This window comes from Lonchura striata, chromosome 14, assembly GCF_046129695.1.
Source record: "Lonchura striata isolate bLonStr1 chromosome 14, bLonStr1.mat, whole genome shotgun sequence".
Taxonomy (NCBI): domain Eukaryota; kingdom Metazoa; phylum Chordata; class Aves; order Passeriformes; family Estrildidae; genus Lonchura; species Lonchura striata.
Genome location: NC_134616.1, coordinates 8208293 through 8233583, shown reverse-complemented (window position 1 = coordinate 8233583; position 25291 = coordinate 8208293). Strand labels below are relative to the sequence as shown.

Below are 25291 nucleotides of genomic sequence, written 5' to 3'. Positions count from 1 at the left end.
GACAGCGGGAAGCCGCGGCCGGCCCCGCTAGCGCCCGGGAGGGGCGGCCGGAGCGCTGTCATGCAGGACGCTACCCCGGAACGGGCCGAGGAGAACCGGGCGGCGGCCTCGGCGGAGGGCGGCGGGGCCTTCTCTCTGCAGAGGGTGTTTGAGGAGGTGCAGAGCTCCTCGCAGCTGAGCGCGGCGCCCGCGGAGCCGCCGGCCGTGACGGTGGTGGCGGTGGAGCGGTACCTGGCGCGGACGCCGCCCGCCGCCGCCCACCAGTACTGGTACGACGTGACGCTGGCGGACGGCGCGCGCTGGCACCGCTGCCACCTCGCGCCGCGCCTCAACGGGCTGGTGCAGCGCGCGCGCCTGCGGGCGGGCACGCGCCTCCGCCTCACCCGCTGCTCGTTCCGCTACGACGAGAGGCGCCTGAACCGCGGCTTCCTCTGCCTGGAGGGGCTGGAGCGGGCGGGGGGCGCCGCCGCCGCCGCGGGCACCCCGCCCGACGGGCACCGCCCGCTCCAGCCCCTCCGCGGGGACAATAGGCACTACCTGCCGCTCTGGAACAACGAGGATCCCTATGGAGACGTGTGGGTACCGGACAGACCCCCGGTGCGGGTGGATGTGGACGGTAAGGGCGGAGGAGGCGGCTGTGGGGGTGCGGGAGGGACGCCCTGAGGGAGGAGGCGGTGCCGGCTTTGTTGGGGAAGGGTCGGGAGCGCAGGTGCTGCGGGGTGCGGCTGAGGGGGCTCTGCCTGGAGAAGAGGCGGCTCAGTGCGGCCTTTTCCCTCTCTGCAATCCCCTGACAGCAGCGCGGGGCCAGCTGGGGCTCGGGCGCTTTCCCCAGGTAACCAGCTGCAGCGCAAGGACACATAGTCTTAAGCGAAGGTTTTGCTTGCACGTTAGAACGAATTCCTTCACGGAAAAGGTGATTAGACATTTGAATGGGCTGCCCAGGGAGGTGATGGAGTTACCGTCCCTGGAGGAGCTGAAGGCAAGACTGGATGTGGCACTTGTTGCCGTGGCCTGGCTGACAGGGTGGTGTTTGGTCATAGGTTGGACTCGATGATTTTAGGGGTGTTTTCCAACCCGATTGGTTCTGTGATCGCTTGTGCAGCTGGGCTGAGCCTCCTGGTATCCTCCAGCTGTGTTTGGTCCCACTGGGAATGTGCCACCTGTGTCAAAGTTCACCTCTTCCTGTGGGAAAAACCTCTTCCCTGGGAAGATGGTGAGGCACTAGCACAGGTATCCCACAGTTGCCATCTGTGGATACTTTCGCCCCGGCAGTGTTTAAGACCAGCTTGGATGGGGCTCTGAGCAGCCTGGTCCGGTGCAACATGTCCCTCCCATGGCAGAGGGAGATAACCCCAGAGAGAGATAATACAGAACAAGATAACCCCCTTGAACCCAACCCCTTGTGTAATACTCTGTTGCTTTGAGAGAGTTTTTTAAACTCTAGGAACATTGACTGAAAATATGTAGCTGTGGTGCTTGTGCCCAGTCTCCTGAGGTGTCAAAAACACTGGGTGCAGTAGTAGTCTCTTCTGTGGGATAGGATGCTCACACTTAGAAGCTGCCACCCAGAATGTGGTCAGTGCTGGGGGGCTCAGGCCATTCCATGAAGCCTGGTGAGGAGAGACGGATAACAGGACTTCTGCACGAGTGTGATCCCTTGTAGACTGAGACATGTGGGTTTTGTAATAGCCCTTCTGCTCATCTGACAACACTTTGGTGTCATTTAAAATGTGTCATCACTCTCAACTAAAAAAAAAGGGCAAACCTATGCTGTGTGCAGATAATTCGTAACAGAATTTTATTGGTAAATTATATCAGCAGATGAGCCTTTTTAATTGTTAGAAACATTAATAAAATACATGTAACATCCTGCCACTTTACTCCTGAAAACTTAGATGTTCAATCATGAATGCTCTTTTTTGGTCTTTTCTTTTCCCCTTCCCTTAACCTTAGTCTCCAGACTGACTAATCTTGGTCATCTGGAAAGGACATGGAGAAGCAGAGTGCATTTCAATCCACTTCTTGTGAGAATCCTGCACAAATCTAGACTAAGGTACTATGGAAAACCAGAGAAAAAAGTGGATATGCCTTATCAGGTAAAGAGGGATAAATTGATAGGTTAACACTCAAATTGCTGTAGGATATTTGAAAATATTTTTTCCCATATAGTAAGCACATAAAGTAATTTTATAGCTATGTTATATGGAAAATGCTGCCTTTACAAAAATGCTGAGCTCTTTAGAGCAGGAAATGCTGAATTTTGTGATCATATGTGTACAAACTTTAGTGGCTGCATTTCAGTTACTATTGTTCATTTGAGCTTTTTGTGAAGAAAAGGATACTTCCAGGTGTTAGTAGTTTAACAGCCTAAACATTTCTGGTCTCTATGCTTTGAAAGTTGGAGTTAGTATATCCTGTCAAAAAAAAGCCAATATATTTAAATTATTTCTATGCCGTGATTCTCTCATCTGTTGACTTTCAGATAGATTACTTTACTGTAAAATTCTTAATGACTTTTCTAGTGTATTTAACTTGTATATATTCGACTGTAATGTATTTAACTTTCTAATATATTTAACTTAAATCTAATAGATTTAACTTATATTTTTGTGTTGAACTTCTTGGAAAAGGAGATAGGAGTGGGTTAGTTTAAAAATCTTTTTTTACTGCTCAGTTTCAGATTCAGCATTTGCCCTGTTTAACAATTGGGGATTTTTTCCACTCAAGTATTCAGTGCAAGTTCTGGAACATCTTCTATATCCATTTGTAACAGAGAAATAATTTATGAGTCAAGTACTGGTGCATTATCCAAAATAAATTCCTAGCAGAATGATAATAAATAAGATGACTGTATATTGTCTCTTTTTCACTCAGGCTTACTTTGAAGTTGCTGATGGCTCAGGCATGATGTCAATGGTTTTGTGGAACTCGCTGTGTCCTGAATGGTATCACAGTATGAAGGTTGGCACAGTGCTGCTTCTTGCCAAGTATGCCATCAAATCCAGTTACCCGTTTAAAACACACCCCACCCCAGGGGATTCACAGATGAAGAGATTTGCTACAATTGGTTAAGTATTGCAGAAACCTATTTTGAGTCTATGAAATACAGCTGTGCAAAGTAGTTCTCCACAGAAACGAAATAGAAATGGATCTGTTGCTGATGTTAATTAATAAGTTATAAATCCTTAAGTCGTACTTCTGAAAGGTGTCTGAGTGTCCAGGTTCATGCTGTTCCCTGTTTATATTGAATCATGCCTACAAAGTTTACTGCCACAATTAGTTAAAACCTTTATTTAAAAAATAAAGAAATTAAAAAATAATCCCTGATATCAGGAACAGAAATTATAAAGATAGGCCTCTGGTGGTGATTTTTAATCTGATTCTACTTCCTGCTTAATAACACACATATCACTTGTACACTGCTCACATCTTTTTCCATGTCATTGAAGGACATTATCACCTCATCTGACTTTTGATTTTAGTGTGTACTGTCAAGGCCCAGAGTATCTGCACAGCTCCACAGAACAAAAAGTTGCATTGATGACTTTTGTGTGCTGAAAGAGCATCACTGTGGGAGTATGTGTATGAAGAATATTCCTTGGCTATGAAAAAGCATTTTCTTAGTTGCCAGTTTTTTAGTGTGGCAGATACTCAAAGGAGCTATACTACAAAAATACAAGTCCTGCAGTGTAGCAGTAATGGCCTTTTCAAACTGGATTTGATCGACTTTGGGTTTGTTTTCTCTCTTCCTTCACTCTGTGTGAGCTCTTTCCCATTTTGTGCTTTTGTACAAAATGACAGCCAACATTCAGAAAATCCAAATAAGTTCTTGAAACAATATGCATGTTGGTGAAGAGTGATCTATGTATAACTTACTGACAATGACAGTTTCCTAATGGAGTTAGGAAACAGTGCACAAAAAGTCGGCTACAGTGTACAAAAATAAACAATGTTTTCACTGCCAGAAGCAATATCTTGCCTGACTGATAAATATTTGTATTAAAACCATATCTCAATGTGTGAAGTATTTGTGATGGCTTGGCAGGAGATGGAAATGTTTAACCAGGAATGGAAGTTTGTGAGGGAAGGTGATGACAATTACAAGCCAACCCTGAAAACAATTATAATTGCCACAAAACCTTTCTATGCAAAGAAGACAGAGTGAAATATGCCATCTGAGTTGACGTCTTCTATGGGCAAATATCTGTGCATTTTCAATGCCCTCTTTACTCTGCACTTCTGATTTCTTACAAACATTATTGGGATAGAAGTGGTAACAAAGAAATCAAAATGGCCAGCCAAGTCAGCCTACTGGGCTCTAAAGGGTAATAGCTGTGTGATGGAAGAACTAGAAGTCACTCCATTGGAAAGCACCATGGTGCACAGATAAACTGTAGAAACTGTAAATCTTTGCTTCATACAAAACTATGTACAGAATCTCAGTTCCTTGCACAAAGCTGAGAATTTTGTCTTAATATGAATTCACATGATGCATGGATGGATGGTATGACCATATGTTCTATAAGAACATCACAAGAGAACAGAATATCCAGAAAAAGTTCTAGAGCATTTGTAAGATGGATTTTGTGCAACTTCCATTGCATGACGGTGGTTTTTTTGTTCAGATGAAGTGAAATTATTTCACTAAGTATAATGAAACAATTGAGACATAGTTTTGATACATGGGAAAATTTTGTTTCAGGAATTTTCTTGGTGATATGTCTTAAACAACCATATGCAAAACCACAGTTGTTTTCCAAATACATTTCTAGAAAGCAGAAGCCTAGAGAATATTCCTAAGTAGAGGGTCTGACTTGAAGTAAACACCTTCCTAGTGTTGTGGTGCCAGGGTGAGGCACCCAATATTACATAAACAGTTGTGTGTATTATTTATATCTACTGACTTAGTTTTCTGGGTGCATTTTTTGAATAATCCCTTACTCAAACCCAAGAAATATCATCAGACTATCTTTTATATACCAGCAGGATTTGTCCTGTAATGAGACCATAGAATACTGCCTTGTGTATTCTAGAAGCTGAAGCCACTCTTCCTCTTTTTTTACTCTGGTTGAAGAGCAGTTGCTTGCCGCAGTGCTCTACCATGTTTGTAATTTAGCATCTAAACAGTCTGAGAAATAAACTAAAATTTTCAGGTGCTATAGAATAGGCATGGGAAGACCTTTTGTTTTCCTCCATGGCCATGGTGTATTTCTGTCCTATTAATAATTACCTCAACTAGCATCATATATGGAAATTCTCATGCACCAGTTCTGTTTTACTTCATTGTCTGAACATCAGTTTCAGACCTTACTGAGATTTGACAACACAGCTAGTGTAAAAAGTACTTTGTGTCTAATTAGTATGGTTGGATTAGTTCCTGTTAAAATACTGCCTGGATTGGACTAGTTGGCTCATGTTGGCAGTTGGAAAGTTTAACATTACACAGATGATAAAATTGGTTTGTTGTAATTGCTTTGTTGTACCTGAATTCCTTACTTTATTGTGATAAAAATGTGAACTCAGAGAAATTGATGAATAATTTCACAAAGTTGGAATATTTAAGAAACTTTACCCTGGTTTATTTATGGGTTGTTGTTACTTTTGTTATATTATTATTATAAAAATGATGATTATGATAATTTGTATTTATGCTGTAAATGTTACTTTTTTTTTTTGTCAGAAATTTGCCTTAATGTTCGAGATCCTCCTACTGAAATAAGTATTATTCCAGAAGAAATGGTTAAGCCAGAGTGGGGATTACCTGATGTTAAATATAGGTTTATCACAAGGTAAAATAAAATTTTGTTGGTTATCAAGCTGGAATTTAAATTACACTGCCTTACAGTGAATGTTAATTGAAGTGCTTTTTGCAGAGTTTCTGAGAAAGCTTACCCAGCTTTCTTCTATTTTTCTTTTAGGTCAGAGCTGGATGACTTACCGCACAATCATTCCTGTGATGTTATTGGTCTTGTGACATTTGTAGGAAGGGCTGAGCGAGCCAGAAAAAGAGGTTTTTTTTATAAATGTGACTTTCAGAACTTATCAAATAGTTTCTAAATTTCTATGTAAATGCTTATACATTTTCCTTAATATTTGTTTATCTAGAACACAGTGAAGACTTCTGGCTGTATCGTTGGGCACATGCCATTGATGGGACCTCCGACCAGCCATTCATACTGGAATTGTTTGCAACTTCTCAGCCAGACGTTTTTGAGCGTATTCATCCAAGTATTAATCTCTCTATAATACTTACTAATATTTATTTTAAATGTTTTTCTAGTTCATTGTGAATTTCTGAGATTAGTTGCCACTGAGTAAAAAAAAGCCATGATTTATCTCCTCAAGCAGAAGAGACTGGATCAGAAATTAAAATTTAAGAATAAAAATAGTTTAAGTATTTGAAATCCTTACAAATTGCAGTCTGTCAGTGTAAACAATTAGATGGATAAGTGGGCCTGTGGCTCCTCTGACCTCGTTCATTTCAGATGTTTCTGTTTAGAAGAAGCTGGGCAATATCTCTAGCATCAGAGGTGATTAAAGGCAGCAGCTGGTCAAAACTCTTGCTCCTCTTGCCTTGTAAATACCTGCTTTTTTATAGACAGGAATAATTTAAGAGAATTGAATGAAGAAAGAGGTGAAAGTGGAAAAGTTTCATTTCTTTGAAACAGTGCTTTTTGCCCAAATAGCAATCATGACCCAGCTGTGTTAGTTATCACACGTGAGCTAAAAGTAATAAATTTTAAACTAGGGAATCCTTAATGAAGGATTTTAAAAGAGCTTTAAATATTTCTTCTTGCCTTCTTTCTCTTCTCCTCCAAGCACTCATCCTTTTTTGAACACTGGTTGGTGTTGGTACTCATTTTTTGTAACATTTGATGCAGCATCAGCTGCACAGTCCTGCTTAGATTGTGGCGGCATTCATCTTGAGTGTTCTGGGGAAGTGGGAAAGAATAATATTCTAGAGTTTAACTGAGATACTACCAAAAGAGTAAGTCTGAGCTCTGTTTAGAAGTTTTGCAGTGGCATGCCATAATTTCTCATGATTTTATACGTTTTATCCTTAAGAAACACAGCTATTTAATACCAATATTTGTACTGTTTGTTTCAGTGATATCCTACCCAATGAAGTATCTCATGTTTTAGTTGTAATATCTATGCTGAAATTAAATTGAAGATTTAATTGCATGTTCATATGGTAATTTATAATGGCAATTCAAAACATGCATTAAACATTTGTAGGGTCAAGAACAAAATTGCTTTGTTTAGAGAACTTAATAAAATTAATCCAATGTGTGTCAGTCTTGCTATTCTAAAATCAGTGAACGGTCAGGAAAAAAAATGAAGTTGGTTTTTTTTCTCTCCAGTGACATACTTGGTGTGTACACAGATGAGAGTGATGACTGAGAATGATTCCAGGACAGTTTACCTTACGACTTCAAATGAAAGTCAGATATTCATTACAGGTAACTTAAACTAGTTCTTGTTTTATGTAGTTCTCATGTTATTTCTTTGGAAAGGGTATTTTCATTTTACAGCACAATAATCAGTACAGACTATGAGGTGATAAGGAAACATCACTGCAGAAGACAAGAAGGCAAATGGCATTCTTGTGTGGCATTAAAATGGGTTTATCTTATAAAAAGTATTTCTAGGTTAAGACATATGTTTCCTAATTCTTTCAGGCTGTTAATATTTTGATAGGGTAGCAATGGCAGTTGCCACTTACTTAAAACATTAATAAACATTGCAGCTTTCCTGTTCTAGGAGCTTTATTGCTAGTTGTTTTGTTTTTTTCTGTTATTTAACATTTTTTCGACATTCGGTGTCAAATGCAAGTGTAGTCAAGGAATTCAAGGTACTCATTTGGCAAAACACTCTTGACAAAAGACATCTTTTGTACTCTCTAGTCAAGATTTTCTTAATATGTTTTTTCCAAATAGCGTTCAGGGGAGTTTCAAAATGAGAACAAGTGTCAATTGCGTGCTTTGGTTTTGATACCTGATTACTTTTGTTTTAAAAGGGTGGCACAAGGGCCAGCCATACACCAAGGATGCCAAAGTGAAAAACTTCATTCAGTGGACAAAATCACAAAATGAAGCTGATCAAATAAAGAAAACTGTCATTGGTGGATATTACCCTTTTCCACGACCTCCTGATAGCTTTTTGAAATATTGTAAAAACAATGAAGGTATGATATATGAAATATCTTTAAGATTTGTGGCCTTTTCCAGTCAGTCTTACTCCAAGAAAAGCTCCCTTTTGTAAGTAAATGTTTTATAGGCTAAATCCTCACCTCACAGAAAATATTGCACTGCTAGCTGCAGGGGAATTGTAGAAGCTGACATGAGCTACACATATACCCAGAAGTTTTACTCTGAATATTCTGCCACATCAAAATTAGAAATAGTTATTCTGAAGGCCACATTGAACTGGAAATTTCACCTGAAACAGAAATTGTGGTGTCTGATAATGCATACCAAAGGATGCTTATGAACTAAAAAGGTTTATTGTTTTAATTTTCTTCCACGTGATGTGGATAACAAAAAGATTTAGAATTCTTTAAAAACATAAGTTTAAATCAATTTAATACTTAATAAAAAAAATCTTCTTTTTAGTCTTGTGTTTAGAGATTTTGGTACTGTATTTCTCTAAAACTTGATTCTGGAAATTTCTTTTTTGCAGTTGAATCAGTTTTGAAACCCATAGGTGAAATAGGGAAAGAGGTTGAAGAGCTGCACTACAGAGAGCACAAGCGAATTGCTGTTCAGGGAATAATTAGTGCCATAAGATACATCAGCTGTAGTAATGCAGCTGAAGCCCCAGGAGGGGAACTCATCCAGGTATGGTGTGTGAATTAATGCCAAAGCAGCTTGATTGTCATTAGAATGGAGAATTTTGTATTTGAGTTCAGAATACAATTGCATTGTCTTTTAATCTGATTTTTGAGAGCAAAATTTTAAAAAGCAATGATTCAGTGCTTCTCTGAAAGTGTTCTGGCAGTCCTCTGTAAAACTTGTAACTGTTTAAAAGTTACTAGTTTGACTAACCTGATGTTAATTGGAGTGTGGGAGAGGCACTTGCTGCAACATGCTCACTTGTCACTTTCTAGACAGAATTTACCGTATTAACATGATTAGAATATAGCTTCTGCTAGATATAAGTTGACTGTCAGAAACTTTCAGGTTTTTGAGTTGGAACAAATACCTTTAAGTGCATGCATTGAAAATCTTAAACAATTAACTGTAGTTGCAGAAAGATACCTCTCAGTCTCTTGGAAGTTCTTCTGTGTCCCAAGAAGACTGTGTTGACAAGGATAAAAATGAAGAAGTTAAGTCTTCCCTGGAGCCACCCTGTGCTCCTGGGGAACATCAGCACCGAGCTCTGCTGTCAAAGGGGAATTCAGTCAAGAGAAAGACAACACGCAGATTCAGAAGAGATGCAGAACAGTAAGCTCTCCTCATAAATAAGTGGTGGATCTTCTAAAAAGTGTTTTCAGAAATTAGACCAGAGCCCAGGCTGTAGAAAATAAGAAAGCTTTAAAAGAATATATAGTTTAATCTTTGAAATGTAATTATGTACTTTTCCTGGCATAGGTGATGACAATTACACTGGTCATACTACTGAAGGATTAATTAAAGTAGGTTTGCAGTGCTCTCTTCTGATTAATATTTATGCTACTTTCTTACTAATCTCACAGATTTTAAATAAAAGTAGTTAATACTTGGACCAAATGTAGTTTAGTGACATAGCTGTGGAACAAACAGTTACAATGATGTGAGAAAATCAGATAGCTTGGCTGAAAATGTGGTATACATGTTCCTTAATTTCAAACATGCTTTATTTTTGATTTCTGGGCAATGGGGTATACTGCATGTAGCTGTAACTTGCTGTCAGAAAGGAAACTAGATGTGCTAACCTAAGGGCTCAAAATAATTTGTAATTTATCTGATACAACTGTTAAATTCAGGGGTAATGTAACTTCTTGTATAAGACTGCTCTTCATTGCAACACCTGTGTAAAATACTACAGCCATACTCACTATTGAGAGCCTGGTGTACACAATGACAGGTTGAAAGTTTCAAAAGTCAGGCCAGTCACATCTGTCTTTTTGCAGTGGATTTCTCATACTATAATGGGTATATTCTTCACTATTCACATTCATAAGTCATAATGTGTGAAGAGAGTGGATACACTAGAATAGTTTGAGGGGAAATGTAATAAAATATAATTAGCATTGAATGAAAATTTAGTATTTACCTTGGTAAACAGAAGTTTTGTCTTGGCAGTGTTACAGCAAATTTAGTGGATTCTGTTCCTTATGAAAACTTGCAGCATTTGAGTGTCTTAGTTTAGTTCTGCCTGAAAGAAAAACATCAAAGTCCCTTGCTTTGTGAATTTCCATTTAAATAGATACTGAAAAGTAATGGTGAATTTCCTACTTTAAGGGGTGGTACATCCGTGTCATCTTATCCCTATTTTACGCGGACTGTAAGAAGAAAACTAGGGTAAGTCATGTGAAATTAATTGTGTTGAATAATTGCAATAATCAAACAAACATACTCTGAGTAAAAATTTTATAGATCAGGAATATCTTCTCAGGAAGTAAAATGAAAGACCAGATCATGTTTTCTATTCACTCATCTGCACTGACTCTAAATGAATCTGAAACATAATTTTGAGCATGTTATTAAGCATCTTATATTGCTACTACTTCTACTAAGGGAATATATAATAACAGAGGTTCTTCATGGCAATGAATGGATTTCCTGGTGGTGGCTGAGCTATACATTTTTGTTGATGCTACAAAAGTGTAAGTATAGTTGTCCCTGGGAAGGCACTCCCCTGGCTCCTTTCACTCCCCAGAACTCAGTTTTTACATAAGTCAGTTTGAATCCAGAGAAGGTGCGGTTATTTTGAAGTCCACATAGGAATTTCAAATCCAGAGTCCTGTCAAATCTGGAACCTACTGAAATAACAAAAAAAGTGATATTATTAAGAAAACTGAATGAGTGTTTTTATTTGTTAACCAGGGGCTACAAGCTACTTTCCTTTGAGCATTTTTAAGGGCCATAAATTCTTGTCACTTGTTCCAGACAGAACATGAGCAACTTGAATGTTTGAACTCCTTGGTGTCAGTAATTTAGGATGTTTGTGTATTTTGGCAGTGATCTGGATTTGTGTCATGACTACATATATGGCTCAGTTGCCTTTTTGGTTTACTTTTAGCATCTCTTCCTTTTCCCCCCTAAACCCAAGAATCACAGTGCTAGGAATAGGGCAACAGTGGTAATGAGGGAGCTGATCAAAGTTTTTAACCATTCTACCGGTACTGCTCCCCTAAAAGCATGCCTGTTTTCTTCAAACACATTTATTGGAAGCTAATTTGCAGCAGCTTTTTCTGTGTGATAAATGAGGCTCTTTTGAACCCATGTGTTTTGTGTCCTAGTCCTTTTGGTAAAATCTGCATTTTCTAGGAGAAATGATTACTTGACTTTGCAGCTGGTTCATTAAAAGCATCACCTTGCTTAAGGTCACAGTTCTGCAGGTGGTGCAGGAGTTTGCAGGGACTTGTACAAATCCATAGGAAAATCAGGAGATTTTCCTTGACTGTAAGGAATCTTGTGTTCTTTTGCTTGCTGAGAAATGTTCCGCTTTTTCCAGGGTGGGGGGAGGATGGGAAGAATGTCTTCTCCCCATTTCTTATAGGTGAAGCCAGAAGTTAAGGCATGTTTACTTTGTTCTCTGCTTTTCTCAATCTGCTACTCTCCTCGCTACCTGTGTGTCCACTCTATGCCTTTAGTGCTAGAACCTCAGCTAAAGGAGGAGAAAGTCTGTGTTGGATTATGGAAAGCTGTTTCACTCTATATAATTAAAAGGTAATTCGTGTATTTCTGTAACTAACTATAGAATTGTGCTGAATTCTCCAAATTACCAAAGAAAAATAGAAAGTTAGCTGATATACTTTAAATTTCCATTGTTTTCTGTTCCTTAGATGTAGAAGAATGTCAGCTCTCCCTAAAATACTTTAGTATGTTGACGAAATTAACAATAGCAGTTTTAACAATCTTCACATATTTCAGAGAATATTCTGAGTTGGAAGGGGCACACAAGGATCATTGAATGCAATAATAGAGATATGTTTTAAAGTACATATTTTAACTTAAACTGTCAGAATAATTTAATACAAGACTTTTGTATGTTATTATAAGCAGTTTTATAAACAGGAGGAGTTTATTTTGAGACTTTTTATTGACAGCTACAGTTCCTGCATTTCTGAGGTAACTTACATGATTTTTAAGGGTTTCAGAAAGAACAAAGAAACTGGGTAATTTAGCACTATTGTTGATATTTATATCCTTGCTAGTAAAGATCTTTGACATAATGGTAGTTCTAAGCATTTAATGTACTCCAAAGTAATTTTATTTATAGAGAATGAAGTGATGGTGTATGAGGAAAGATCAGGAATTTCAGACAAGATTATTTTTATGTGGAAGTGAAAAAAGCACAGTAGTTTTCTTAGAATTTTAATATTTGTAAATTTAGTGTGTTCCCATGGAAATGCTGTACTACGTGCTCATACTCCATGCATGGAATGAACTTGTTTGCCTGCTTCTGTCCTTGTAGTTTCACTTTCATATTTTTTGTCACATAGACACTTTTGTCCTTTTTTCTTCCTGTGGATGTGACAGCTGGGGAATGGGGACTCTATAATATAGGGAAATTCATCTTGAGATTTGTATGACCAAAAGTTTCACAGCATGTGATGTTTCCTTCACAACCCTTTTTCACATAAATCAGAACTTGTCAGGGAGAAATTGGTAGATACTAAAAATTATTTTGTCAAGTTATCATAAAAGGCTTTTTGGTCTCTCTGTTACTTGCTGTGGTATATGTGTTTATCACAATGGTGTCAGAACAGTTTGTTCATTTCAAACCAGTCTATAAAAAAGTTTTATCAGTGAATGGGATGTTTTCTTGTACTGTTTTGAGGCACTTTACTTCCTTGCACTGTTTGGGCATAGCTGTGAGTCATAGCTATTTTTTTCCTTAATTTCATTTATCACATTTAGTCCCAGTGCTTACGAAATAGGTGTGAAGCATGGGACATGCTTGTTTTCCCAATAGTTTCTGAAAATACTGATCTGCCATATATTTTGATTGATGTTATTTTTGATGGCAGTACTTTAAAATAAAATGACTGACAAATTGAATATCAATGTATCTGAAAATAGTGAAGAAAGGATTTTTTCAAGTGGACATCAGTGCAAAGGGGGGTCCTGCAGAGTGCAGGCTGGAAACAGCAAATCTGGCAATGCACAAGTTCTCCTAAAGCTGGCATGGTTAAAATAGGTTGTGGGTGTTTTGGTGTGCAACAGCAGGAGCACACTGCAGTAAGTGGAGAGATTTGGGTGGCCTCAGGTGCATTGCAGACACAGTGGTTCATTCACAAAGAAGCACCTGGACTGTGTTAGAGACAAGTAGTTTCCCTTACAAGTCTAGCTCAAATCAGGCTCTTCACACATCCAGCACAAAGCAGGCCTGGAGGAATAATGTTGGGCAGGTAGAAATTATCACAGCTACAGATCTGTGAAAGAAGTGGGGAAAAATCCTGACAAGTTTTTTTTTCATATTTTCCTGAGGTTCTGCTTGTTTTAAATCAGAGCCTATTCACTTCCAAATCTAGACAATTTTAAAAGAAAAAACCCATGATACCCACTTTCCACAATATCCACTTTTCAGCAGTTTGACTTGGTTTAACCCTCTGCTTTAATGAGAAGTTGGTGTGTATCGAACTCGACACGCTGGTTTCTGAGCAAGCCTTTCTTAATACTGTGCTGGGGTTTCATCTTATGGTTACCAGGTCCAGATCTCAAAAGTGAAAATTAATTTTGTGGGCAGTAATTGCACAGGTTGTACTGCTTAAATGAGGATTCTTCTGTGCCTAGATTTGGACATCACAAGGAGGTAATTTCAGTGATGATACATCCATGATGGGGGTGCATTTCTTAAAATATACTTTCATTCTCAAAACCTCTAGTGAATTTCCTTTTATCTTTTCACTAGATACCATTTTAGACATTTTCCATTTGTTAGGAAATGTTGACACAAAATTTTCAAGATACACCTTAGTATGAAATAGAAAAAAAAGTTTAAACCTGCGAATCCTTATGAAATACTATATCAATACAATATGCTGTCCAGTAAACAGCATGTTCATCTTTGATTCCTTTCTTGCTGTCTGCATCTTGTCATTATTATTAACTTCTTTGATGGTCTGGAATTTTAATGGTACCTTAACAAAGTCTTACCTGTTGCAGTTGTTTGTGATGCAAGATAATCAAGATAGTCCTTTCCCTAAGTTGTTTCAGACATCACAGTGAGTTCTATTCTAATAAGAGAAATGCATCAAAGAATAAAAGAATACATGGGCCTAAGAGCTTATTTTACCATGTTTGCTTGCAGAGTGCCTCTTATGTTTTTCTCCTGCATAATATCCTAGGTAATTTATTAGAGATTGATAAAGAATAGTTTCTTACCATTAATTCAAAACTTCATTATTAAAAAGAGAAAGTCTAACAAATACCTAGTTTGCTTCATTGAATTGATCGTTACAAGAGGACAGTATGTCCATAGGAAAATAGAGATTTGGCATTTCTGTCATTTTGGATTCCGGAGTGGTGGCATGACTCCATTCGTGCTGTGTTCCTGGGTGCTGAAGGGGTGTCAGTTCAGTGCAGCCGCACGCTGGGCTCCCGGTTTTTGCGATCGAGTCACCTGTTGGTCACCCGTGACGTTTGGCCGTGTCACCCGTGGTGTGTCGGCAGGTGCCGGGAGAGGGCAGCAGACACCGGCTGAGGTGTAAAACCCTTCCCCGTCTGTTTCCCAAAGCCGGGAATCGGGCAGGGCTGCTCCTGAGCCCTGCTGAGCTGATTTCTGAGCACCAGGGGTCTCGTTGTGTCAAGCTGCTGTGTACAGCTCTCACAGTAAGGAATGAGCTCATTCACTCGAGCTTGTATCATTTATCACTAGAAGTCTGTCTTTTGCTGTGTAGAGTTTGAGGTTAATTAGGTTTAAGGTAAATATATATGTATACACACTATAATTTTCTTTTTATAGTTTAGATGAATATCAGCATGGACATTCTGTGCAAGATAAAAATGGACAGGCTGTGTCAGACAGTTTGCAGTGTTGCACAGGTACGTTGCAAATAGTTGTTATATTAACCTTAGGAGGCTTAAGACTACTTCTTTTCTTCAGGTCCAAACCAGGCAACAAAGATATCCTTATAACCTTTGTTTAAGACATTTCCTCTGTACATCTGGTTGCATCAGCCTCTGGGGAACCACTATAGCAATTTATCATCAGTGTCATTCTACTCAATGTTCTCTGCTGGGTTCTAAGGGATGGCTGAAAGGACAGCATTGGATGGTTTCCCACTATGGGCAATAAATTTATACAAGTTTTAAATTAGTTTAGTATCTCCAAAGCACTTTATAGCATGATACCTCACATTTTCTTGTGGCTTTTTTAATTTCTGCCATGTGTTCATAGTTGAAATTTTCTAATGAAAATCGTGTCTTATTTAACAGAGGAGTGACACAATTATACAAGCATCTAAATGTTTTCTGTGCTTATAATAGATCAAGAAGGAGTGAGTAATACAGCTGAAACTGAAGACACTGGAAGAACTTGTGATTCTTGGCAGAGTGACCTGTGGGCACAAGTGAAAGACAAGTTAATGAATTATTTTCATCACAGCAGAATTTTCCCAGAAAGTATCCCATGTAAATTTGATTATGTGCACAAAGACTTACTTATGCAACAGTACAACCTTCATGCAGCAGTGCATCAGCCAATAGAGGCCAGAACAGATAAAAACATCAATGATTTTAAAAGTGCTAATGGCCTTGGGTATTATGAAGTGACAGTTCTGGGTAAGTAGCTTGCCTTGTAAAAAATGGTTAAGCAAAAGCAGTGGAAGTTCATCAGAAACTGAATGGATTTCTCTAAAGGAATCAGTTGATTCTGAGTATTTCCTGAGGTTTAAAAAATTATTGTCATTTTAGATTTTTGTTAGAGTTCCCATTTAGGGTAATTTTTATTCTCATTAAACATACCTTTCAATGAAAAATGTCTGACTATCTTTTTTGTAATATCATTTTTCATATAATTTCAGTTTTTGGTATAATCTTATGAGTGTTATTTGAAGAATGTGTGTAGTCCTTAAACTATTGATTATTTAGAAGTAGGTCCTGACATAATCAGGCAAATTATTCAATTGTACTTGCCAGCTGACTTTCTGATGGAGAGATGTTTATCAGAAACAAGTTAGTGTTCTTAAAAGGAAAAAGAACAATTATAAATGCTTCTTTTCAGCATTTTTCTCATGGAGTTGGTTTTTTCATACTGTTCTCCTAAAGTTCCTTCTTTCCTTGGCAGAAAATGGAAGACTGTATTTTAGCCATACTCATTAACTGCTCCATGCTGCTTTTGGTTTACACTAAGTGTCAGTTGATTTTTATTTATTAAAATATAGATATGCAGGTTGATGTGTATCTGTTTGCTAGCTTTATTGAGGGTTATTAAGTTGATTTTGTTTTCCTGTTTAAAGGGAACAGAAATTGCCTTGCTTAACAGTGCTTATGTTAAGTTCCCATAATTTAAAAGTTTTCATTATTTGATGAGGGACATTTGCAGAGAAGGTGTTTAAATATTTGAGGTCATTAGAAACCTGGGACTGAAGATGAAGATGAAAGTAGCACTGCATTGCACACTTTACTGGTTGTAAAATTAATTTCTCTGCCTTTGCAGATAAAGTTAAAAGGAGGATGAAATGGCTTCCAAGGTTTAATGTTTTCTGAACTATTAGCATTGTTAGCCTTAAACCATAGTATTTAATAGCATCATATCAATTTGAATGTGCTTGTGTATAATCCTATAGAGAAACATTATTAGACTTCAATTATTAACGAGTGGACAAGAAACATGTAAACAAAAAATCAGTGCAATGATTTGTTTAAAAAAAAAGTTGTGCACAAAGTTGCTGATGGGTTGAATACAAAGTTTTCTGCTAACATAAAGTATTTTTCTTCAACAGGTATAAACCATGACATAGCAATAGATGTTGCTTTTCTTCCACTGTTTTGCCCTGACCATCCCCACTTATTTCAACTGGAAGACATTCAGAATGATACATTATTGTCTAGTATGACTTGTATCTCTGCATGCCAGCAGAATGCTGCCAGCACTGGGAGGCTTTGTGAGACATTTCCTCTTTCAGGTGAGACTGCCTTTCACTGATGTTACTCTTTTATCATTTCTTGGTTTATCTATCAGTGCAAGAGTTAATGCTCTGTAGAAATCTCTGGTGTAGATCAGACATTGTTTACCTCTTCAGTTAAAGAGATGTGAATTCTTTTTCGGTACCTTCAGTAAATTGCTGTAATACTGAACTTTCAATGCAGTTTTTGCTGGAGCTGTTATCCTCCTCTGAAGACCGTATTTTAATATCCAAACTACAAACTCATATCTAATTCTGATTCTATAATTTCTAGTGATGGAATTTATGAATAAAATTTTTCACTGAAAGAAGGTTGAACATTACTTTACGGAAAACATTATCTGTACACCTTTTTATTGTTCACAGAGTATATAAATACCTTTTTCCTTAATTTCTAGATGAAATTGTACAAGCGGCAAAGGAGCTTGATGGCAAACACATTATCTGCATCTTGGACATGTGTCACTTGGGTGATGATAAGGTGGAAGTCTTTCTGAGCAAAATCTACAAGACAGTGGAACCAGGTGTGCTGGATCCAGTGTAATTTAATAACTTAATTTTCAAATGTATATTGTTCAAAAGGAGGGAAATAAAATTGCTGTAATTTGAATACACCCTCTACACATTGCACTTTTCTAGAACTAGTAGACACAAATACAAAATTGTGATTCTTAGGGCAGTTGTAGTGGTCATCCATGTAACTGGAAAGGACAATTGTTGCCTTTATTTTTCAGTCTTGAAACAGATGAGACAGTGTCTTGGTCACTGATGTTCAAGAAGGATGAATAGGCAGTACAGTGAGCTGATCATTTGGCAGGATACCAAGTAGTCAAAGTGATTCTCAGCTGTCTTTCTTTGCCTGTGCACAAACATACATGGGAAATGTATATATTTGGGTGAGAACTGAGAAGAGAGGCAAGCTTTCCTAGTATTTAAGTCAGTGTTTGCAAAAGAATTAATGGGCTGTGATAAATATTTAGGCTGAAAATAAGAATAATTTTGAGGATTAGAGTTTTGATGTTCTGTAGTGATCTTTTTTAGTGAAAGGTACCAGAGGCAGCCTAACTGCTTTTTAGGCTTGAAGCTTAATGTGAAAGGGATTAAATACCATGGTGCCTTTAGTACCATGATCCAGGAAACCACTTTTAGTTCTTTTCACCTGAGCAAGGTCAGGTGCTATGTTTTTATATGTCTGCTTTTGTACACAGAGTATTAGGTAGTGAGTATAGCATCCAAACATTTTTAACATTTTATTCATTAATACAAGAAATAAAATATCTTTTTATAAGGATTTTTTTATTGGAACTTGCTTCTAGCTTTGCAAGAGAAAATTGCCTTTAAGAAGTGCTAATTATGGCTGGATATACAGTTTGCCACATCATTTCTAGGTGTGCTCTTAGACCATGAAGGAGTTCAGCAACTATGAGAAGCTGCTACTTCCACAAAAGCAAAAGACTGGAAAATTCTGCCAACTTTTTACCTGTACTGAGAAGCAACTGTATCCTGCTGATCCAGAATCAAGTAGTAAATTTTTCTTCCATGTTAAACAGCCTCAAATCACTTATAGAAATGGATTGTTACAAATTTTTTTTCAAGGAGGGACTCTTTTCAATTTGGCTACATGTCCATTTGAAATGCTGCTCTCAATTCAATTCTTTGAGAAGAAAGAATTACAGAGACTTGCCAGGTAAATTGTACCATTACTGACCAAAGCCCATAAAGTTAATTTATAGGAACAGATATATTCTTAGGCACATTTTAACAGACTGTTGGTAATTGGAGATTAACTCTTTCAACTAGTAGCTCACTTGTCTGCCCTGGGACAGTGGACTTTTTCCTCAAGTCTGTGCCCTATCTTCAGTTAATGGTAATTTGACAGATAAATGTAATTGATTTTGTTACATATAAGTTCACAGGCAACTACAGATAAAAGTCATGAAATTAATAAAATTATTGTGTCTTTTTAGTGTAGTTTACAGTTTTAAAATATGTAGTTTAACTTAAATTGCACTGGAACTAAAAGTCAATTAAATGTGACTGTATTTTATCTATTTAATATGAATCAGAAGTATTAGTTCTGGAGCAATGTTTGTCAACTCACGCATTTCAGAGTATCCACAGAAGGCAAACCGAAAAAATACCAACCCAAGAAGAGTAGTGTTGCAGTGTTATTTGTGTTATTGTGCTGCTTATGGGTATGTGAAGGTGAGATGCCATTACTCTGAAGTGAGACTCAATACTTCATGTTCCAAACTGAGCCATGCTGACTGTGTCAGCCAATGTTTTTTATTTACATATACTTCAGATGGAAGTCTAATCTTAATGAAACCATTTTTCTTAAGGCAATTATTAAAGGAATTGTCTTTGTACAAAAGGACTGATGTGGCTGACATTGTCACAGAGCCACATTGGTGAGATGGTCCTGCCACCTTCCCTCACCCCGTGCCATAGATATTGAGCCAAAGGCTGTTGGTGGCATTGCACTGCTTAGTACTTTATGCTTTAAACATAAAGCATTAATAATGTCTTCTTATATGTTAAGACTACCTAACTCTAAAGGAAATGTCAGAATAATGTGGAATGTAGATAATGTTTTAAAACATTAAAGGATATAATTTTATTTTACTCAAGGGTTTGAAATTTTTCATGGCAAAAGCTGGGAAGGAGAGATATTTCCTCTTTCAGAATGGGGTGCCAGTGTTGGCAGCACAGGCTTTCTTTGTGCAGCTGGTGAATATCCAATGCCTGTAGCAGACTTGGAATTTTACTACTTTGGATCATTCTGTAGAATCACCATCCTGTTAAATAACACTGAACTTAATATGTGGAGTTGAGTTGCTGAAATGCTGCAGTGTTACTGTGATTCTACCACTCTGCCTGTCTCGCTCCTCCCTGCCAATCCAGCACTGTCAGGCTGGAGCAAAGGTCCTCTGTAAAGAAACCACTTGGTGTTTTACTTCATTCAGTGTTCATTAACACAAGTGTGAAACCAATTGATTTTCAATCTTGAGTCTTAACATTATAGTTTTGCCCTGTTAAGCTAAGATATAGTCATTACTCCTGTAGTATGTCAAAGGCATCACCATTATTGCTGCTGTGTATTTGCTGAGGGCAAAATAATATCAGAGCACATTTCTTTACTGTGGAACACCTGTACCTGACCAAAGAACTGTGCTCTGAAACCTTACGTGTGCATGTTTCTTGGGTTTTCAGCATTAATTTCAAAGACTGGAGGAAGGTAGAACATACAGAGTTAGTGATACTTGTGAGTCTATAAAAGTTCCTAAGTTTTAGATCATGAAGGTACTACTAATTTTGATTAATGTGATTGAGAAGTTGTGCAACACTGAAAAGCAGAGAATAGAAATAAACAAACTAATATATGTAAACATGTTGGATTGTTTCTTTCCATTTCTTTCCTTTTTACTTCTTGTAAGTTGTTTTGCTTTTCCAACAGTCTTCTCCACAGTCATGTTTACTCTTTTCAAGAAACTGTAAAGGAGAAGTAGATGAGCTTCCATTAGCATCTGTGCCACCAATTGCAGCTTCTCTTGGCTTTCAACATGGTGTGCAGCATGGGTTTGTAGAAAATGAGGAAAAAGGGGGTCTCTGTCCCTTCTCCCCCCGCTGTGCTCCAGGACTGGGGCTGAGCCCCAGGTTGGGTGGGATAGGAGCCAATTCCTTGGCTGCTTGTCAGCTGAATGGGCTGGGAATGCCACAGCTGTGTGTGCTCTGGACACCCTGGCAGCACAGCCCTTCTGGACTGTCTCTGTAAACCTGCAGGAAAGGAAAGAGCTGGAGTAGATCTGCTCTGCACTTGAGGAAGCTTTCGGCTGCTTCCCCACCCCAGGCTGGCTGTTAACATTTCCTCAAGAGGAAGGAACTCTGTACAGCAGCTGAATCAGCTCCAGGCTCTGCAAACTACACTTCTGTCACCCAAGGAGAGACATCTGCTAAAGCCAGTGTTACTGACGTACACAAAACCTCATGGGCTGCTCAGCTGCTGTGTCTGTTCCCAGCTCTGGAAATGGTGTGAATTAAATGAACACTGCAAAACTCAGGTGCATCAAGAGGAGTTACTGTGCAGCTTTGGCACTTGTATGAGCACAACAGCATCCCGAACTCTCTGTCAGTGAGCTCTTTAGGAGTGACTGAGCCACCTTGAGAGCAATCTGGGCAGGGGAAAGCTGCATGTTGGAAAGGAGTTGAGGAGCAGCCAGCAGGGCTCTGCCTCTCTGCAGTCCTACCAGGCACTTGAACTGTATTAGGTAGAGAAAGAAATGATGCAAAAGGAAGAGTCTAGCTTGGCAGGCTGAAGAAAGGCTTTTTTATCTCTGCTGTAATCTGTGACACTATCTGGGTGAGTACTGATGACTTTCATTTGCCCTGAGTGTGCCCTTTCTCTGCCCTCCAGCCCACCCCACTGGGATTGGGGCCCTGAACTGCAGCTTCCGACAGGGCTGAGGGCCAGAAAACAGGCTCAACCAAGTCCTGATTGACCAGGGCCAAAAGACTCTGAAAGGGAGTCTGACAACACTACAGGCTAAAGAAGATGAACTGCGGGCTCAATACCAGATGGGAAAGGTCAGAATGTACTGCTGTGAAGTTTGGTGTAGTCAGTTTTTGGTTTGTTTTAGCCTTTACAAAAAAAATCTCTAAGCAGAGAAAATTAACAAGCAAATACATTTAGACAAACAGGCTGGAGAACAATCAGATGAAGTGGATGTCTTCAGGTGGGCAGGACTTTATTAATCCTGCAGCATGTAATAATCTGAACACTGATATAACCTGGAATGTGGGCAGTTTTCTTTGAGGTCTGTAGAAAACAGAAGTCTAAAATCTGAAGGACAAATATTATATTGTCTTCAGAAATGAAGCATCCAAGAGATGGTCCATTTGTCCAACTTTTATCCCTAAAGTGACTCTGGAACAATTTTTTCTTAATCCCTTCTTTGCATTTTTACCACTGTCAAGGACAGCTTGTGCCAAACTAGTCTATTTTCCCTTTTTGATAAGCTTAACATATGAGGCAACATCCTTCTAATCATCTTGAGGAAATAAAAGTTAAGCACAGAGACAGATATGCGGCTATTAAGGAAAAAAAAAAAAAAACCAAAACAAAAACAACAAAAACCAACTCCTTAAGAGCACTTGACCACCCAGCAGGACAGCAAATGCTGCTGTTTTGCAGGGATCTGTCAGGGTAGCAGCTTTATTCAGCATTTGAAACCATCTGATCAACTGGAAGATGACCCTCTGTGGACAGATACCCAAGGAGGAATGGTTAGAAGGATATTTAGGGACACAATTATGAGGTTAAAAAGTGCAGCAGTTTTACAAAGCAAAACAAGTGACAAAAATGTGGTCCAATAAAATCATCAAAAGCAGTCCCCCTAGGCAGGAGAAGGGGATTTTACAGGGAGGAGGGGCTGACGGGGCAGCGATGTTCCTGAAAAGACCAGAAATCATAGAAAACCACAGTAAGCTATTGCCACAGAAAGTAGCAGCTATGATTTCTGGATGAAGATGGGGAAGAGAGGACTGACAGCCAAAAAATGTAATTGTTCTGGTGGCTTGGGGATGGTGCAGTCTGGCTTCAAGGGCAATGCTCTAGAGGAGACCAATGGGGCAATAAATTATTTGGAAAACACAAGAGTTAAAGATTCAGGCTTTTTGGCTTTTTTTTTTCTCAAAGCAGAAAAGATCAGGGGCAGAACTAGGCAGCATGATCAAAGAGCAAACAAGATTCTGGTGAGAGGAGGACAAGGAAAAAGGCAACTTTATTTGCAGTAAAAAACAGCAGGTCAGTTGGTGGGGGAGGTTTTTAATTAAAGAGAAAACAGTGAGGCAAAATATTTGGGAGACTCTCTAGTAGAGTTTTTTTACAAGTTTTACAGATCACCAAGAACATTCTATCTTGGCACAACTCGGAAGACATGGCAGGGGATGCCCTGACAACTCTTCCAGCCCTACCCAAGCTTTAAGAAATGGATGATCAATATAATTTTTCATATAGGCTGTAAATGAAAGAATTACTGTTACACACCTAGTAAAATGGCCTGGGGCTCCCAAGGATTTAGAAACGATTTTTACTCCAAGCCAAGCTCAAATACAGTCCTTGAAATCCCACATAGAGAAAGGCCTATCCCTTTCTGCCTGGTATGTTGCTAGCATTTCTACCTTTTATACCTCCCAGTTAAAAAGTGACAAAGTGTTGTATGCAAGAAAAGTGCGTTAAAGTCAGCTGTCGAAAAATGTCAACTAATGGCTCAGTCTTTAGTACCTGCCAATGTAGGCAAGATTGTCTACAGCTGAATATTCTCCTAGAACATGACAGGATGTGATATTAAAACTGAATAGCCATACCCTGAGTAGCTTTCCCTGTAGCTGAGTTTGACATTTGGAGGACCAGGCAGTTTCACAACTTTTAGGAGTACCTTGCTGGTATTTTAGAAGTTTCCATACTGACATTTTGTGTGAAGAAAGGAAACTAGTGAGGCTAAAAGGCTTTGAAGTACAGGAGGGGGGAAAGCTCCAACAGGCAAAAAAGCTAATTTTGGTGCTCTCTGCCATTTAGAAAAAAAAACAAAACAGTTTTATTGCTACAGCAGGTAAAGAAGCGACAATGACATACCTAAGTGTCTTAAATAGAGCTCAGTTGTCGTGTTTTGGAGTAGAGAACTTTGAGACAGAAATTGCTGATATCAATTTCAGTAAATCACTAGGCCAGCATGCCCCTTGCACAACTTATTTTTCCCACTATGGAGCACATATTTAATTTGGTTTGTTTTTTTTTTTTTTTCTTTCAGCACAGAAGATGTAGGGGCAGCTCTACTTTTAAAGCCTTAGCTTAACTCCTGGTTCAAGTTGCCCCTAACATTTGATCTAGCTTTGTAAATTTTGCCCGAGATTCCAAAAAGTGATAGTACCTGAGTTTAACAAAACATCCTTTCTCACTAAAGCTTTTAATCTCATCATGCAGTTAGCCAAAATAAACTACTATTTTATTTAGCTGTTTGAGCCAAATTAAATAGAGGGAAACTGCTATAACAAGCTAAGAACCTGATTACTGAAAGTCCTGGTTAATTGGAAAGTTATCTTTTTGTATTTGCTTTGTGCAAGAGCCATCAAAATAATTGCAGTATTTTAGCAAAAGCCAAACAAGAAGCAGAGACTATTACTAGAATACACTGGCTGGTTTTCAACCCTGTGGTGACAGCAGCAGTTGTCTTTCCCCACTGAAATACTATCTTCAGAAAAATAAGCAATAATTGGAGAATGGCCATAGAAGGGGTCCTTCAGTGATAAACACCACAAGGTTTACAAAGAAAGAGACAGGATTACATTAACCCGACCAGCATATTGGAAAAACAGATTGAAAAAACCAACCCCAAAAAACCCCCACAAGTCATCAACAAGTTTGCAGGCTCTTACATGTTTGAAACGTGAGACAGAGTTTCCGGACCCGAAAGAAAGTTTCCCTTCCCCGTGCCACCCACCCAAACCCACATTGCTTTGCTGTGGTAACAGTGTGGGTTTAGTTATATCATGTGATCTGAGCCTCCTGCTATGGCCTTGATTCAACAGCTTGCAAGAACTTCATCCAAATAGAGAGATTTTAATCTGGTTTTTGCATTTGGATTATCAGTATTATCTAGAAGCTATATTTCTACAGCTGGCAATGCAACCCATGGGGTGTGCTCCCCTTAAACGTATTTTCAAATATTGTTTAAAACTGAAGTATTTGGGGATAATCTTGATGAGCCTTCAGTAACTGAGCAGAACTGCTCCTTCCAGTCCCACCTTGCCTGTTCCTGGGCCCGTAGATCTCAGCTGCTGCCTGACCATGGCACCAGGGTGAGAAGGAGGGAGGGAGGTTTCTGCAATATCCTGACCATATCTGGACTTCCACCCCCTACTCACCTACATCCTGTTCTTGCTTGAGTGAGTGGAAAACCCTCCAAAACAAAACATTCATTCTGTTATTTGTTGTTAATTTTAAAAAACCAA

General features: G+C 38.7%; 1 protein-coding gene across 1 annotated transcript; it reads left to right on the top strand.

Moving 5' to 3' along the window:
- RADX (RPA1 related single stranded DNA binding protein, X-linked) lies at positions 1–20670 on the top strand. The gene is made up of 16 exons (XM_031504784.2): positions 1–616; positions 1954–2096; positions 2875–3067; positions 5681–5789; positions 5919–6010; positions 6106–6228; positions 7365–7463; positions 8021–8188; positions 8683–8840; positions 9247–9446; positions 10446–10505; positions 15118–15197; positions 15642–15935; positions 17099–17281; positions 17680–17805; positions 18598–20670. Exons 1-16 carry the CDS (start codon positions 61–63, stop codon positions 18630–18632), a joined length of 2619 nt encoding a protein of 872 aa, XP_031360644.2. The 5' UTR covers positions 1–60; the 3' UTR covers positions 18633–20670.
- Positions 20671–25291: the final 4621 nt, after the last annotated feature.

What these genes read in the sequence shown, in the direction of transcription:
- RADX (XM_031504784.2), top strand. Translation starts at nt 61, where the DNA reads ATGCAGGACGCTACCCCGGAACGGGCCGAGGAGAACCGGGCGGCGGCC. An exon ending in GGTGCGGGTGGATGTGGACG is followed by an intron (nt 617 to 1,953) that starts GTAAGGGCGGAG and finishes CCTTAACCTTAG; the next exon opens with TCTCCAGACTGACTAATCTT. An exon ending in AAGTGGATATGCCTTATCAG is followed by an intron (nt 2,097 to 2,874) that starts GTAAAGAGGGAT and finishes TTTTTCACTCAG; the next exon opens with GCTTACTTTGAAGTTGCTGA.